The sequence below is a fragment of the Thalassophryne amazonica genome, chromosome 14 (genome assembly GCF_902500255.1).
Source record: "Thalassophryne amazonica chromosome 14, fThaAma1.1, whole genome shotgun sequence".
NCBI lineage: Eukaryota > Metazoa > Chordata > Actinopteri > Batrachoidiformes > Batrachoididae > Thalassophryne > Thalassophryne amazonica.
In genome coordinates, this window is record NC_047116.1 from 32,285,029 (window position 1) to 32,302,198 (window position 17,170).

The 17,170-nt window shown below is 40.3% G+C and overlaps 1 protein-coding gene across 1 annotated transcript; it reads right to left on the reverse strand.

The window, feature by feature from the left end:
• Positions 1-855: 855 nt before the first annotated feature.
• On the reverse strand, positions 856-4,427 carry tbr1b (T-box brain transcription factor 1b). The gene is made up of 6 exons (XM_034186936.1): positions 3,719-4,427; positions 3,401-3,555; positions 3,080-3,201; positions 2,754-2,912; positions 2,382-2,443; positions 856-1,759 (listed from the first exon to the last, which is right to left on the reverse strand). The coding sequence occupies exons 1-6, from the start codon at positions 4,408-4,410 to the stop codon at positions 916-918; spliced, it is 2,034 nt and encodes a 677-aa protein (XP_034042827.1). The 5' UTR covers positions 4,411-4,427; the 3' UTR covers positions 856-915.
• Between the last annotated feature and the right edge of the window lie 12,743 nt (positions 4,428-17,170).

The window sequence follows — 17,170 nt, forward strand, 5'->3', positions numbered from 1 at the left end:
TGGAGGTGACAGTTCCATGGATTTGTACTTTATTCGGTTTGTTCTTTTTATAGATAGATAGATAGATAGATAGATAGATAGATAGATAGATAGATAGATAGATAGATAGATAGATAGATAGATAGATAGATAGATAGATAGATAGATAGATAGATAGATAGATAGATAGATAGATAGATAGATAGATAGATAGATAGATAGATAGATAGATAGATAGATAGATAGATAGATAGATAGATTACTGTGCAAAAGCTTTAGGCAACCAAAAAATTAAAAAAATGAGTATTTAATATTTTTTATGATTATTGTTTCAGTGGAAAATCTAATTTCAAAAGTCCAAACGTTCCAATTAAATTAAAATATGAGTGTTTTCGAATTGATTAACAATAACCAATGAATTAATAAGTTACAAACACAATTTCCAAATTAAAATATTTGTTTTTTACTGCCTTGTAGATGACACCACAGAAACAGGTGATCTCTCAGTAATAAAAAAAAAAAGTGCACAAATTTGCGGTAACGCAACCTAGTGTTCTCACAAGTGGCAGGAGACACAGCCCAAAAGAAATGAGCAGTTTTAAATTGTAAAAGTGTTCACACATTTTTTTATGTTTATATGTAGACATTAGAAATTTTTTGCAGCTTTTCGTTCATTCTAAAAGTAGAAAATGTGCGTAAAACACCTTTTACGCGTAAGACGCGTAAAATGTGAGCACAGTACGATAGATAGATAGATAGATAGATAGATAGATAGATAGATAGATAGATAGATAGATAGATAGATAGATAGATAGATAGATAGATAGATAGATAGATAGATAGATAGATAGATAGATAGATAGATAGATAGATAGATAGATAGATAGATAGATAGATAGATAGATAGATAGATAGATAGATAGATAGATAGATGATTTAACTGTGAGGATAAAAAGTGTAATAACCAATGTCCTTCGTGCAGTTTTTCTCGCATTCTCTCGGAGCTAACATCTCAGACTTGAGCGGGGACACGGTCTGTGACACGGGCGTGGCCGACGGTGACATCCGTCTCCTCTTGGCTTGTTCAAAGATCCCAGAATCGCTGGAGTCCATGGACTTAATGGAGGAGGGCGTGGTCTCTATCCAGCTCGATTCTGACACGTCTTTGGGTTTGGTTTCCTCGGAGCCGCCGATCGGTGACCTCTCCGTGGGGATGGAGTCCACCTCCTCGCTCAGGTAGTTGGCGCTCGTTCTGCCGCCGATGGAGTTGGCGGGCCAGCAGGGGAACACCGAGCTGGATTTGTTGTTGACGCCGCAGTACTGCGGCGGCGTGCGTCCTCCCCAGCCGGACGGGTCTGCGTAATAGCTAAGAGGCCGGTTGGAGCAGCCCGCCGCCGACATGGGAAGAGCCTTCACTCCAGCCGCTGCGTAGGACAGCAAGGTGGCCGCGTTACCGGCGAAATCAGCCGCATCGTATGCTGAGGCCGCGAAGTCCAGTCGATTGTTGGCAGGGGTGACAAACCATCGCTGCGGGGGGGAGGCAACAGTGGGCTCCTCGGTTTGGTGCGGGGACAGCAAGCTGTTGCCGAGTGGGACGCTGCGCTCCGTGCCAGGGCCAGTCCCCACGCCAGAGTGAAAGCGAGATTTGGCATAAGTGCTGACAAATTGGTCCTGCAGGAAAGAGCTCGGCATGGCGTATCTCGCACCCGGCACGATCTGTGAACGCGGAGAGTCACCCGGAGACGGAGTGAGGCGGTCGATGTCGCAGCCTGTGTAGACTCTGAAAGGATGGAGACAAAAAATACGGCAACGTTTTTAGAAGTTAGTGGTCGTGCGTAAATATAATCCAGACTATAAAGACTTTTGCGCGCACAGAAACGACTCTGGCTTTCTAAATATTTATGAGCTCGAGTCCAATTTCGATCATTTCTTCACTTTTAAAATAAGCCCACTGCTGGAAATAACCTAATTCAATTCTAGATTAATGTGGTAAAATTAACATGCTCTATAAAATCCACATTTCCACATTCCCAACAACAAACGAAGCATTCCAATTTCATAAATAAATAAATATACCACAATCCAAATGGATATTTAAATTCTGCGCAAAGCATTTAATAGGAAACATTTGCGTAAATTGCAGTCACTTTAGGAGAATCTAAACTAAAATATTTAGGCCCAATTTCACTGAGTTTCTGAAATATTGAATAAAATACTCAAATGCGCACAACACTGAAGAAGTATTTCAATTTAATAAAAAAAACTTATACATGATAACACAACCCACAACAGCCCCCAGTTTAATAAATTTCTTAACTAAAGAGAAAACGCCCAACTGTCCTCCAAATGTGTTGCATTGTGTAAAATTCTGGACAATACAAAAAATAGAAATAAAACCTTACGTGTCGTAGTTGTCGCGAAATCCTTTGGCAAAGGGATTGTGGTCAATTTTCAACTGCGTAATCTGTGGAGAAATTCATTTAGAAAAGACAAAAAAAAAATCAAAATATAAAATAAAGCTATAAAAATACATCATATTAATTCTTAAATAAAAATGACAGGGGTGATATGATAAAAACAAATTGTGACTGGAGTGTTTTTCTTGAGCCTTTAAACAAAAAATGTTGCAAGACAGAATCGACAGAAAAGTTTTCATGATTTTTTTAGATGCATGAAAAAAATGAAAATTATGAAACGATTTATTTATTTTTTTTTATTATTTTTTTTCAGCAAAAGAGTAAAATCGAATGAAAAAAAAAATGAAGCGTTCGTACGTCGGTGTTCTGGTAGGCTGTGACGGCGATGAACTGCGTCTCTGTGAAGGTGAAAGTCTGAACGCGTCCTGGTTGGCTCGTGTCTTCTGTTCCGTCCTCGTTTACTTCCACCACGTGCAGTCTGGGCTGGTATTTGTGCAGAGACTGAAGAACCACCATCTGTCACAAAGGCACTGTCACAGTCCGAGAACTCACTCATCAAACAAAAGAGAAACAGCTACGCACAAGCAGATGTGCCAGGGGGGAAAAAAAGAAGGAGAAAAAAAAAAACACATTTTCCCAACATTAATAATTCTGAAATAATCTGTGCGTCAGAAGGACTTTACCTGCCCCGTGTTGTTGGAGGCGCCTTTATTGTTTGTGAGCTTAAGTTTCCCAAATGATATTTCTTGACGCATCCAGTGCGCACCGGTGTTTGGCGAATCCGGATGCATGTAAACCCGATTCCCTGTGGAGAATCATTTTAAAAAGGAAAAAATCAGTGGATATTGTTTTAAGAATTTCGAAAAAAAGATTAACTAAAGGCCAGAAATTGAATGTAATTAATTATTATTAATAATAATAATAATAATAATAATAATAATAATAGCACATAGTAAATGATGCAAAATGTGCAATAAGACGAATCAATGAATAAATTACAATACCTATTACATTCGTGTCTGCTTTTCCACACGGCACCCACTTGCCTCCTTGGAACCTCCAGTGATTTGGATCAGCAAGAATTACATCCACAAATATATTGTAGTGAGCCGTGGGATCAAGGCCAGAAATATTGAAGCTTAAAAATGGAAACATTCTTCTGTTGGAGATAAAAGAAGACAGATAGACAAGTCAGTTCTGGATTTACGGCAATTTGTGTAAATGTTTTTTAATTTGACAGAGTTTTGACTGCTGTCTTCAAAAATGGTGCATACATATATAAAATAAAAACCTGTGCACTCCCACCCTTCCCCCAAACTTACCGTCCTTGCTTTGTGATGATCATCTCAGTTTGATGTCTGTGGAACTTGAGCCACAGGGCCCTGTTGCACAGATACACCTGCGCTTTCCCCGGAACCAGTCCCGCCTGCGCCGGGGAGAACTGGTAAAAAGCGCCTCCTTGGTAAGCGTGCGCGTACTGCTGCGCGTAAGGATAACCCGCCGCCGTGTAGCCCTGAGCAGGGGAGTTACTCAGGAGGCTGTTGTAAGCTCCGTTCGTAATAACCGGGTGGTGGGCCATGTAACGGCTCGGACTCCCGATGGAGAAAGCCGGGTGCGCAGGTCCATGCTGGCTCGGGTAGGGGAACATGGCACCAGAAGCTGCTGAGACGGACTGCGGCTGGCTGGACGGAGAGAAGATGCACCTTTCTCCTGCAGATCCATCGAAATTATGACGGATGACAGCGACTCCGTGCAGATCAGGAGAGAGTTTGTCCCTCTGGACGTCCCCTGACGCGTCCTTGGAGTCGGGGAAATTGTCTGCCTCTGACTGATTCGTCATCTCCCTGGAGTTTTTTTTCAGAGGTGAACTTCTCTCCAGGTTGTCACTCGCAGATATAAGAGGATGCTCCTGCAGCGAGAGCTCAGATCCATCGGAGCCTGCGAAGCCACTGCCCACCTTCATAAATTTCTTGGAGGGATCGCTCGCTGGCGAGACGCAGTTCTCCACCTGCATGGCCACGAGCAGATCAGCGTGTATCTCACGCGCGCGCCGTTCCCAAATCTAGGCGAGGAAAATGCTTTGCTGTGATTTGAGGCAGAAAATAAGCCAATTGACACCATCCTGCAATCAGGAAGGACTTGTCTCTCCTTCACTCTGCTGCATCGCTAATGAAACAAGTTTTTCCATTGGTTCACTCTAAAGACACTAATTTAATTAAATGGCTCTTAATTAGAACAGTCTGCAAAGTAGTTTGATTTGAAAAAAAAAATCTACGCCCCGCTTTAAAAAGGGTCTTTCTAAAGACAAAAAAAAAAGAAAAATATTTGGTGCATTTTCCTATTCATCTGCGTTATTTACCTATTTATGCGCCATGAGTGCCAAACTGTGTTCGTTGCGGAGCCAAAATATATTATTAACACGCCAAAAAAACGAGTCTGTGACAGGCAGCCTTAAAATGTTTGTGATATGGCGTGAAATCACTGCCTCCCACTGAAGATGTGTTTATGAGTCCCACTGCTGTTAAATATTTGATGTCCTAAAGTTATGAACCATTGCATCCATAACACTGCTGTTCAGGGGGAAATATGCAGGGGAAAAAGGCTAAATAAATAAATAAATATCTAATTCGTTTCGGACTAACATCTTAAATTATTGGAAGGCCTCACAAGTCCAAATGCTAATAAAAAAAAAAAAAAAATCCCTTTTTAGTTTCATTCAACAGTTGAAACAGTAAATCTGCATGCTTTAAGGCTTTATAAGCAGAGGCGTGGCTAGGGGGCGTGGACTTCAGACTTAAACTCCTCCCAATATTTTCCACAATGTCAGAAACGAGTCTTTTGATATTTGGATCCTAATTAAACAATTGTTTCAGAAAATGATTCAGTGTTCCAAAGGACCCTAAATAAATCAACAAATAAAAGGATCGCTTAAGACAATTATTTGCTGTTTTGAAATGGTTAAAACACTAAACTGAACAATTGCTTAAAACATAATTCAGTGTTCTGAATGACTCAAAGAAAGAAAGAAATGAAAAGACTGCTTCAGAAAATGATTTGATTATCTGAAAAGCTCTAAAATGTAGTGGTTTGGGAGATTCCAAACATAAATGGTACAATTGCTTCAGAAAATGATTTGTTTTGAAATTCCCAAAAGATTCAGTTGAGCAATTGCTTTAGAAAATGATTCGGCATTTTTGGGGGAAGCTGAAAACAGTTACTTTTAATTGCTTTAGCTTGTTTTATTCTCAAAACATTGTATTTTTCTATCTTTTTTCCTTTTTTAAAAGGAACAATTTAATAATGCTAAAACTAAAAAAAATGAAGCAACTGCATTACAAAATGTTCAATGTTTCAGAATATTTCAAACATGAAATAATTATTTCAGAAAATGACTGTTTTTGAAATGTGAAAATATGAAATTAAATAAACCCTTCAGACAGTAAGACAAATGCACAAAAACTACAGTGACATCTGGTGGACAATGAAAATCCTTTGTTGTCTTGAAATGCTCAAAAAATCGAATGAAGCAATTGCTTCAGCAAATGGCTCTTTCAGAATGCTTCAAGAACTAATTGAAACAATTGTTACTGATTATTTGCATTTCAAAATAAGTGGGAAAAAATTAAGTCAGGAAAAATAATCATTTTTTGAAACCATCAAAACACTGATGAACATCAAGTGAACAACAGGCAATGGACAATGGACAACCATCATCCCAACAAAATTAATTCATGGCCACGCTCCTGGATAGGCGTGTCAAACTGGCCATCAATGGGCCAGATACGGCCTGTGAGCCAGAAGTATGTGGCAGACAGAATTATTGCTGGTATATGTAAGACATAACAGTAAATCACAGGCACATTATGGTCCAAAAATTGTGGTTAAAAATAAGCTATCCAGTTGGTAACTGGAGACCTCGGAACCAAATAACCTTGGTAACAACAGCGTCAGAGCCACCAATTGTTGGAACCTTTGCAAAGCACAGTGTGTTTTCTGCAGTGGACCTTAAGACAGGTTGAAGAGTACATGTCGTTCAGTGTTACAAATGACGTTTCAAAGGGAAAGAAATAAAAACAGGAGATTTTTCATAAGTTGAGTGGTTCCAAGATTGTAGTGGTTCTGAGATCTCTGGTCCCAGGACTGCGTGGGTCTGAGGTCTCTAGAAACCATGCACATACCTGCCAGTGCAGAGTACACAGTTTTATTTTCTTAACACAAAGCTTAACATAAAACAATAAATGAAACAAATGATTTTAGCCTTTTTTGTTTTAATACTACATTGCTGGTTATCAAGTGCACACTGAGGATTATTCATTCAGGAAATAATGATTCCCCCCAAAATGTATGAGGATAATTGTGAAAATGACTGACGGTTTCATGATGCTTGATCAAAATGAAACAATTGCCTGAAATATTCTAATCTATTTTGGATCACTAAATGAAACATTTGCTGGAGAAAATGACACAACACACCACAGTGGTGACGTCCAATGGACAACAGGGATTCTTGAGTTTAAAAATAATCAAAAAAAAAAATAGTGTTTTAAAATGTTGAACAAAACAAAGATAAACACTGATTCACTGAGTGATTTATTGTTTGAAATAATTGTTTCAGAAAATTATTACTGATCTTGAAACATGAAATGAAACAACTGATTCAGAAAATGTCTGTCTTTCTGAAGTTTAGTTGAGGCAATCGGATTTCTTGTTTAGCTGCAAAATGTTTTGCCACTCATCGAAACATCTAAACTTCTAAACATAAACTTCAGAAAGTTTCTCATCTTTGCCTTGATAACTGAGAACATACATGGTCTCCATCTTTCAAAATGTCCAAAGCTCATGTATTGGACAAAGTCATCTTTGGTGACTTCTAGTGTAGAATAGGGATTGCTGAAATTGTTGAAATACCAAAACAATGAAATGAAATAATCGCTTTAGTAAACAATTTTTTATTTCAAAACACTCAAAGTTCCAAGTGAAACAATTGTTTCAGAAAATAATTTACTACTACCCCTGGCAATAATTATGCAATCACCGGCCTCGGAGGATGTTCATTCAGTTGTTTAATTTTGTAGAAAAAAAGCAGATCACAGACATGACACAAAACTAAAGTCATTTCAAATGGCAACTTTCTGGCTTTAAGAAACACTATAAGAAATCAGGAAAAAAAAAAAATTGTGGCAGTCAGTAACGGTTACTTTTTTAGACCAAGCAGAGGGAAAAAATATGGACTCACTCAATTCTGAGGAATAAATTATGGAATCACCCTGTAAATTTTCATCCCCAAAACTAACACCTGCATCAAATCAGATCTGCTCGTTAGTCTGCCTCTAAAAAGGAGCGATCACACATTGGAGAGCTGTTGCACCAAGTGGACTGACATGAATCATGGCTCCAACGTGAGAGATGTCAATTGAAACAAAGGAGAGGATTATCAAACTCTTAAAAGAGGGTAAATCATCACGCAATGTTGCAAAAGATGTTGGTTGTTCACAGTCAGCTGTGTCTAAACTCTGGACCAAATACAAACAACATGGGAAGGTTGTTAAAGGCAAACATACTGGTAGACCAAGGAAGACATCAAAGCGTCAAGACAGAAAACTGAAAGCAATATGTCTCAAAAATCGAAAATGCACAACAAAACAAATGAGGAACGAATGGGAGGAAACTGGAGTCAATGTCTGTGACCGAACTGTAAGAAACCGCCTAAAGGAAATTGGATTTACATACAGAAAAGCTAATCGAAAGCCATCATTAACACCTAAACAGAAACAAACAAGGTTACAATGGGCTAAGGAAAAGCAATCGTGGACTTGATGCAGGACTTGAGTCCTGCATCTGCCAACAGGCCTCTACTGATGGTTGGCTCTCACTGCGGTATTGTATTACTTCCTGTTCCGGAGCACAGCTGTGTTTTGCTGTATCTGTTAGCTGTATAATCTGCGTAGTTAGATTGATCTAGATAACTAGATAATGATTTGTTTCACAGTGTAATCTTCACGTGCCTTAACTAAAGCACTCCCTCTGCTGAATTCACCTCTAAATTATTTACACATTATTCACTTTGTGTGTTTTTAGGAATCCGCTAGCTTAGTGCAGCTACTAGCTCTTAGCCGGTTTAGCATGGTGGCTTCTCCTGTGTCTCCCGCAATTCTCTGCTCTGGGTGTGAAATGTTTAGTTATTCCTTGACCTCCTTTAGCAGTAATGGTACTTCTAATAAGTGTAGCTTATTTGTAGCTTTGGAGGCCAGGCTGGGCAAATTGGAGACTCGGCTCAGCACCTTGGAAAATCCTACAGCTAGCAAAGCCCCTGTAGTGAGTGCGGACCAAGGTAGCTTAGCCGCCATTAGCTGCCCCCCAGCGGATCCCGAGCAGCCGGGAAAGCAGGCTGGCTGGGTGAGTGTGAGGAGGAAGCGTAGTCCTAAACAGAAGCCCCCTGTACACCATCAACCCGTTCACATTTCTAACCATTTTTCCCCACTCGGCGACACACCCGCCGAGGAACAAACTCTGGTTATTGGTGAATCTGTTTTGAGAAATGTGAAGTTAGCGACACCAATAGTCAATTGTCTTCCGGGGGCCAGAGCAGGCAACATTGAAGGAAATTTGAAACTGCTGGCTAAGGCTAAGCATAAATTCAGTAAGATTGTAATTCACGTCGGCAGTAATGACACCCGGTTACGCCAATCGGAGGTCACTAAAATTAACACTGAATCGGTGTGTAACTTTGCAAAAACAATGTCGGACACTGTAGTTTTCTCTGGGCCCCTCCCCAATCGGACCGGGAGTGACATATTTAGCCGCATGAATCTCCTTGAATTGCTGGCTGTCTGAGTGGTGTCCTAAAAATGAGGTGGGCTTCATAGATAATTGGCAAAGCTTCTGGGGAAAACCTGGTCTTGTTAGGAGAGACGGCATCCATCCCACTTTGGATGGAGCAGCTCTCATTTCTAGAAATCTGGCCAATTTTATTAAACCCTCCAAACTGTGACTATCCAGGGTTGGGACCAGGAAGCAGAGTTGTAGTCTTACACACCTCTCTGCAGCTTCTCTCCCCCTGCCATCCCCCCAATACCCCATCCTCGTAGAGACGGTGCCTGCTCCCAGACCACCAACAACCAGTAAAAATCTATTTAAGCATAAAAATTCAAAAAGAAAAAATAATATAGCACCTTCAACTGCACCACAGACTAAAACAGTTAAATGTGGTCTATTAAACATTAGGTCTCTCTCTTCTAAGTCCCTGTTAGTAAATGATATAATAATTGATCAACATATTGATTTATTCTGCCTTACAGAAACCTGGTTACAGCAGGATGAATATGTTAGTTTAAATGAGTCAGCACCCCCGAGTCACACTAACTGTCAGAATGCTCATAGCACGGGCCGAGGCGGAGGATTAGTAGCAATCCTCCACTCCAGCTTATTAATTAATCAAAAACCCAGACAGAGCTTTAATTCATTTGAAAGCTTGACTCTTAGTCTTGTCCATCCAAATTGGAAGTCCCAAAAACCAGTTTTATTTGTTGTTATCTATCGTCCACCTGGTCATTACTGTGAGTTTCTCTGTGAATTTTCAGACCTTTTGTCTGACTTAGTGCTTAGCTCAGATAAGATCATTATAGTGGGCCATTTTAACATCCACACAGATGCTGAGAATGACAGCCTCAACACTGCATTTAATCTATTATAAGACTCAATTGGGTTTGCTCAAAATGTAAATGAGTCCACCCACCACTTTAATCATACTTTAGATCTTGTTTTGACTTATGGTATGGAAATTGAAGACTTAACAGTATTCACTGAAAACCCCCTTCTGTCTGATCATTTCTTAATAACATTTACATTTACTTTAATGGACTACCCAGCAGTGGGGAATAAATTTCATTACAGTAGAAGTCTTTCGGAAAGCGCTGTAACTAGGTTTAAGGATATGATTCCTTCTTTATGTTCTCTAATGCCATATACCAACACAGTGCAGAGTAGCTACCTAAACTCTGTGAGTGAGATAGATTATCTCGTCAATAGTTTTACATCCTCATCGAGCACAACCTTGGATGCTGTAGCTCCTCTGAAAAAGACAGCCTTAAATCAGAAGTGCCTGACTCCGTGGTATAACTCACAAACTCGCAACTTAAAGCAGATAACCCATAAGTTGGAGAGGAAATGGCGTCTCACTAAATTAGAAGATCTTCACTTAGCCTGGAAAAAGAGTCTGTTGCTCTATAAAAAAAGCCCTCCGTAAAGCTAGGACATCTTACTACTCATATTGAAGAAAATAAGAACAACCCCAGGTTTCTTTTCAGCACTGTAGCCAGGCTGACAAAGAGTCAGAGCTCTATTGAGCCAAGTATTCCTTTAACTTTAACTAGTATTGACTTCATGACTTTCTTTGTTAATAAAATTTTAACTATTAGAGAGAAAATTACTCATAACCATCCCAAAGACTAGAATACTAGAATAGTTATCTTTGGCTGCTTTCAGTAATGCTGGTATTTGGTTAGACTCTTTCTCTCCAATTGTTCTGTCTGAGCTATTTTCATTAGTCACTTCCTCCAAACCATCAACATGTCTATTAGACTCCATTCCTACCAGGCTGCTCAAGGAAGCCCTACCATTAATTAATGCTTCAATCTTAAATATCATCAATCTATCTGTATTAGTTGCTATGTACCACAGGCTTTTAAGGTGGCAGTAATTAAACCATTACTTAAAAAGCCATCACTTGACGCAGCTATCTTAACTAATTATAGGCCAATCGCCAACCTTCCTTTTCTCTCAAAAATTCTTGAAAGGGTAGTTGTAAAACAGCTAACTGATCATCTGCAGTGGAATGGTCTATTTGAAGAGTTTCAGTCAGGTTTCAGAATTCATCATAGTACAGAAACAGCATTAGTGAAGGTTACAAATGATCTTCTTATGGCCTCAGACAGTGGACTCATCTCTGTGCTTGTCCTGTTAGACCTCAGTGCTGCTTTTGGTACTGTTGACCATAAAATTTTATTACAGAGATTAGAGCATGCCATAGGTATTAAAGGCACTGCGCTGCGGTGGTTTGAATCATATTTATCTAATAGATTACAATTTGTTCATGTAAATGGGGAGTCTTCTTCACAGACTAAGGTTAATTATGGAGTTCCACAAGGTTCTGTGCTAGGACCAATTTTATTCACTTTATACATGCTTCCCTTAGGCAGTATTATTAGAAAGCATTGCTTAAATTTTCATTGTTACGCAGATGATACCCAGCTTTATCTATCCATGAAGCCAGAGGACACACACCAATTAGTTAAACTGCAGGAATGTCTTACAGACATAAAGACATGGATGACCTCTAATTTCCTGCTTTTAAATTCAGATAAAACTGAAGTTATTGTACTTGGCCCCACAAATCTTAGAAACATGGTGTCTAACCAGATCCTTACTCTGGATGGCATTACCCTGACCGCTAGTAATACTGTGAGAAATCTTGGAGTCATTTTTGATCAGGATATGTCCTTCAATGCGCATATTAAGCAAATATGTAGGACTGCTTTTTACATTTGCGCAATATCTCTAAAATTAGAAAGGTCTTATCTCAGAGTGATGCTGAAAAACTAATTCATGCATTTATTTCCTCTAGGCTGGACTATTGTAATTCATTATTATCAGGTTGTCCTAAAAGTTCCCTGAAAAGCCTTCATTTAATTCAAAATGCTGCAGCTAGAGTACTGACGGGGACTAGAAGGAGAGAGCATATTTCACCCATATTGGCCTCTCTTCATTGGCTTCCTGTTAATTCTAGAATAGAATTTAAAATTGTTCTTCTTACTTATAATTTTTTGAATAATCAGGTCCCATCTTATCTTAGGGACCTCTTAGTACCATATCACCCCAATAGAGCGCTTCGCTCTCAGACTGCAGGCTTACTTGTAGTTCCTAGGGTTTGTAAGAGTAGAATGGGAGGCAGAGCCTTCAGCTTTCAGGCTCCTCTCCTGTGGAACCAGCTCCCAATTCGGATCAGGGAGACAGACACCCTCTCTACTTTTAAGATTAGGCTTAAAACTTTCCTTTTTGCTAAAGCTTATAGTTAGGGCTGGATCAGGTGACCCTGAACCATCCCTTAGTTAGTGTTTCTTTCTCTTTTTGCTCTGTATGCACCACTCTGCATTTAATCATTAGTGATTGATCTCTGCTCTCTTTCACAGCATGTCTTTTTCCTGATTCTCTCCCCTCAGCCCCAACCAGTCCCAGCAGAAGACTGCCCCTCCCTGAGCCTGGTTCTGCTGGAGGTTTCTTCCTGTTAAATGGGAGTTTTCCTTCCCACTGTCGCCAAGTGCTTGCTCATAGGGGGTCGTTTTGACCGTTGGGGTTTTTCTGTGATTATTGTATGGCTTTTGCCTTACAATATAAAGCGCCTTGGGGCAACTGTTGTTGTGATTTGGCACTGTATAAATAAAATTGATTTGATTTGATTTGATTTGACTGTGGATGACTGGATGAAAATCATATTCAGTGATGAATCTAGAATCTGCATTGGGCAAGGTGATGATGCTGGAACTTTTGTTTGGTGCCGTTCCAATGAGATTTATAAAGATGACTGCCTGAAGAGAACATGTAAATTTCCACAGTCATTGATGATATGGGGCTGCATGTTAGGTAAAGACACTGGGAGATGGCTGTCATTACATCATCAATAAATACACAAGTTTACGTTGATATTTTGGACACTTTTCTTATCCTATCAATTGAAAGGATGTTTGGGGATGATGAAATCATTTTTCAAGATGATAATGCATCTTGCCATAGAGCAAAAACTGTGAAAACATTCCTTACAAAAAGACACATAGGGTCAATGTCATGGCCTGCAAATAGTCTGGATCTTAATCCAATTGAAAATCTTTGGTGGAAGTTGAAGAAAATGGTCCATGACAAGGCTCCAACCTGCAAAGCTGATCTGGCAACAGCAATCAGAGAAAGTTGGAGCCAGATTGATGAAGAGTACTGTTTGTCACTCATTAAGTCCATGCCTCAGAGACTGCAAGCTGTTATAAAAGCCAGAGGTGGTGCAACAAAATACTAGTGATGTGTTGGAGCGTTCTTTTGTTTTTCATGATTCCATAATTTTTTCCTCAGAATTGAGTGATTCCATATTTTTTTCCCTCTGCTTGGTCTAAAAAAGTAACTGTTACTGACTGCCACAATTTTTTTTTCTTGATTTCTTATAGTGTTTCTTAAAGCCAGAAAGTTGCCATTTGAAATTACTTTGGTTTTGTGTCATGTCTGTGATCTCCTTTTTTTTCTACAAAATTAAACAACTGAATGAACATCCTCCGAGGCCGGTGATTCCATAATTTTTGCCAGGGGTTGTATTCTGGAAAAATTGGTGTAATGAAAGAACCAGTTGCTTCAAAAATTCAGTGTTTTAAAATATTTTAAACACAAGGATGGAAACATTTACTGGAGTGTGGGGCCTCCTGCCCCCCCCCCCCCCCCAAAAAAAAATAAAATAAAAAATAAAATTCTGGTTACACCCCTGATCCCCAATAATGGCATTCAATATAAATGCACTTTTATAATGCCACATTATGAAGTTAACGGACGGTATTGTTGAAAAGGTGTCATGAGGTTTAATAAAGTTCTCAAATCTGTTATCTCTGTACTAAATCATATCTATGTGAGGCTTCAATGTCCGTGTTAGTCTAAGAGAGTGTCAGAAAGGTGTTAATTTCAGTCTGTAACAGAGCTAAGGTCTTAAGTGATGGTGTTGGGTTGCAGTATATTGTGTCTAATATTATATGTCGCACTCATGTATGGAAATAGGTGTGCACAAAATAATAAAAACACATGGAGATCAGTATAATGTAACACCATAACTACAAAATGTGAATAAAACCAACAAGATATTTTCAGTTACTTTGGTAAAACACATTTTCTTAAATGTGTGCAGTACAGTATGACATGTAGCAAGCTTGACAGATACAGTGCATGTGGGAAGTATTCACAGTGCTTCACTTTTTCCACATTTTGTTATGTTACAGCCTTATTACAAAATGGATGAAATCCCCCCCCCCCCATCTCAACACCCCATAGTGACAACATGAGAAAGCATTTTGTAGAAATTTTTGCAAATTTATTAAAAATAAAAAACTAAGAAATCACATGTACGTTAAGTACGAGGTCTGTCAATAAAGTAACGGTCCTTTTTATTTTTTTCAAAAACTATATGGATTTCATTCATATGTTTTTACGTCAGACATGCTTGAACCCTCGTGCGCATGCGTGAGTTTTTCCACGCCTGTCGGTGACGTCATTCGCCTGTGAGCACTCCTTGTGGGAGGAGTCGTCCAGCCCCTCGTCGGAATTCCTTTGTCTGAGAAGTTGCTGAGAGACTGGCGCTTTGTTTGATCAAAATGTTTTCTAAACCTGTGAGACACATCGAAGTGGACACGGTTCAAAAAATTAAGCTGGTTTTCAGTGAAAATTTTAACGGCTGATGAGAGATTTTGAGGTGATACTGTCGCTTTAAGGACTTCCCACGGTGCGAGACGTCGCGCAGCGGTCCCAGGCGCCGTCGTCAGCCTGTTTCAAGCTGAAAACCTCCACATTTCAGGCTCTATTGATCCAGGACGTCGTGAGAGAACAGAGAAGTTTCAGAAGAAGCCGGTTTCAGCATTTTTTCCGGATATTCCACTGTTAAAGGAGATTTTTTTTAATGAAAGACGTGCGGACGGATTGCAGCGTCGGCTCGCAGCCGCCGTGACGCTCCGCCACAGGAAAAACACCTCCGTTGGAAGCCTTAAGGACAAGTTGGAATATGTCCAGCTGTTAAACAATTTCTCATATACTCACTTCACTGAAAGCCATCAAAAGCCGCCTGGATTTTACAAATGGTTATCAACACGGAGGTGTTTTTCCTGTGCCGCCGCACCGCGCCGGCTGCGTCCCGACGTGTGGACCCGTCCGCACGTCTTTCATTAAAAAAATCTCCTTTAACAGTGGAATATCCGGATAAAATGCTGAAACCGACTTCTTCTGAAACTTCTCTGTTCTCTCACTACGTCCTGGATCAATAGAGCCTGAAATGTGGAGGTTTTCAGCTTGAAACAGGCTGACGACTGCGCCTGGGACCGCTGCACGACGTCTCGCACCGTGGGAAGTCCTTAAAGCGACAGTATCACTTCAAAATCTCTCATCAGCCGTTAAAATTTTCACTGAAAACCAACTTAATTTTTTGAACCGTGTCCACTTCGATGTGCTTCACAGGTTTAGAAAACATTTTGATCAAACAAAGCGCCAGTCTCTCAGCAACTTCTCAGACAAAGGAATTCCGACGAGGGGCTGGACGACTCCTCCCACAAGGAGTGCTCACAGGCGAATGACGTCACCGACAGGCGTGGAAAAACTCACGCATGCGCACGAGGGTTCAAGCATGTCTGACGTAAAAACATATGAATGAAATCCATATAGTTTTTGAAAAAAATTAAAAGGACCTATACTTTATTGACAGACCTCGTATTCACAACATTTGCTCAATACTTTGTTGATGCACCTTTGGCAGCAATTACAGGCTCAAGTCTTGTTCAGTATGATGTCACAAGTTTGGTGCCTGTCTTTGGGCAGTTTTGTTCATTCCTCTTGGCAGCACCTCTCAAGCTCCATCAGGTTGGATGTGGAGCATCGGTGCACAGCCATTTTTAGATCTCTCCAGAGATGTTCAGTCAGATTCAGGTCTGGGCTCTGGCTGGGTCACTCAAGGACATTCACAGAGTTGTCCTGAAGCCACTCCTTTGATATCTTGGCTGTGTTCTTAGGGTCAATGTCCTGCTGAAAGATGAACCGTCGCCCCAGTCTGAGGTCAAAAGTGCTGTGGAGCAGGTTTTCATCCAGGATGTCTCTGTACATTGTTGCATTAATGTTTCCCTCAATCCTGACTAGTCTCCCAGTTCCTGCCGCTGAAAAACATCCCCACTGCATGATGCTGCCACCACCATGCTTCACTGTAGGGATGGTGCCTGGTTTCCTCCAAACATGATTGCCGAGCATTCATGCCAAAGAGTTCAATCTTTGTCTCAGACCAGAGAATTTTGTTTCTCATGGTCTGAGAGTCCTTCAGGTGTCTTTGGCAAATACCAGGTGGGCTGCCATGTGCCTTTTACTAAGGAGTGGCTTCCGTCTGCCCACTCTACCATACAGGCCTGATTGGTGGATTGCTGCAGAGACGGTTGTCCTATGCTGGAGCTCTGACAGAGTGACCATCGCGTTCTTGGTCACCTCCCTGACTAAGGCCCTTCTCCCCAGATTGCCCAGTTTAGATCGGTGGCCAGCTCTAGGAAGAGTCCTGGTGGATCCAAACCTCTAACATTTATGGATGATGGAGGCCACTGCGGTTATTGGGACCTACAAAGCAGCAGAAATGTTTCTGTACCCTTCCTAAGATGTATGCTTTGAGACAGTCCTATCTCGGAGGTCACAGAAATTTCCTTTGACCTCATACTTGGTTTTGTGCTCTGACATGTACTGTCAACTGAGGGACCTTATATGTGCCTTTCTAAATCATGTACAGTTAAGAGAGTGTAAATTCTTTGAAATTAGGTTAATATATTAGATTAACACATGTTAATCTTAATCTAATTTAATAACTTAATTAAAAAAACCTTAATTCATTCTGCTGTTACCAATTGACAGTTCAGTTAAGTTGGTTCAAGTATTTTCTTTTTTCAGTGTAGAAACCGAGACATCCAGTCTTCCTGCAGTGGATGGTGAACGGGTTTGGGTCTCTAATGAATGCTGGT

Coding starts and splice junctions, on each gene's coding strand:
- tbr1b (XM_034186936.1), bottom strand. CDS start 4,410: ATGCAGGTGGAGAACTGCGTCTCGCCAGCGAGCGATCCCTCCAAGAAA. Junction 3,556..3,718: donor ATCATCACAAAGCAAGGACG/GTAAGTTTGGGG, acceptor TATCTCCAACAG/AAGAATGTTTCCATTTTTAA. Junction 1,760..2,381: donor TTTCGCGACAACTACGACAC/GTAAGGTTTTAT, acceptor CCATCCTTTCAG/AGTCTACACAGGCTGCGACA.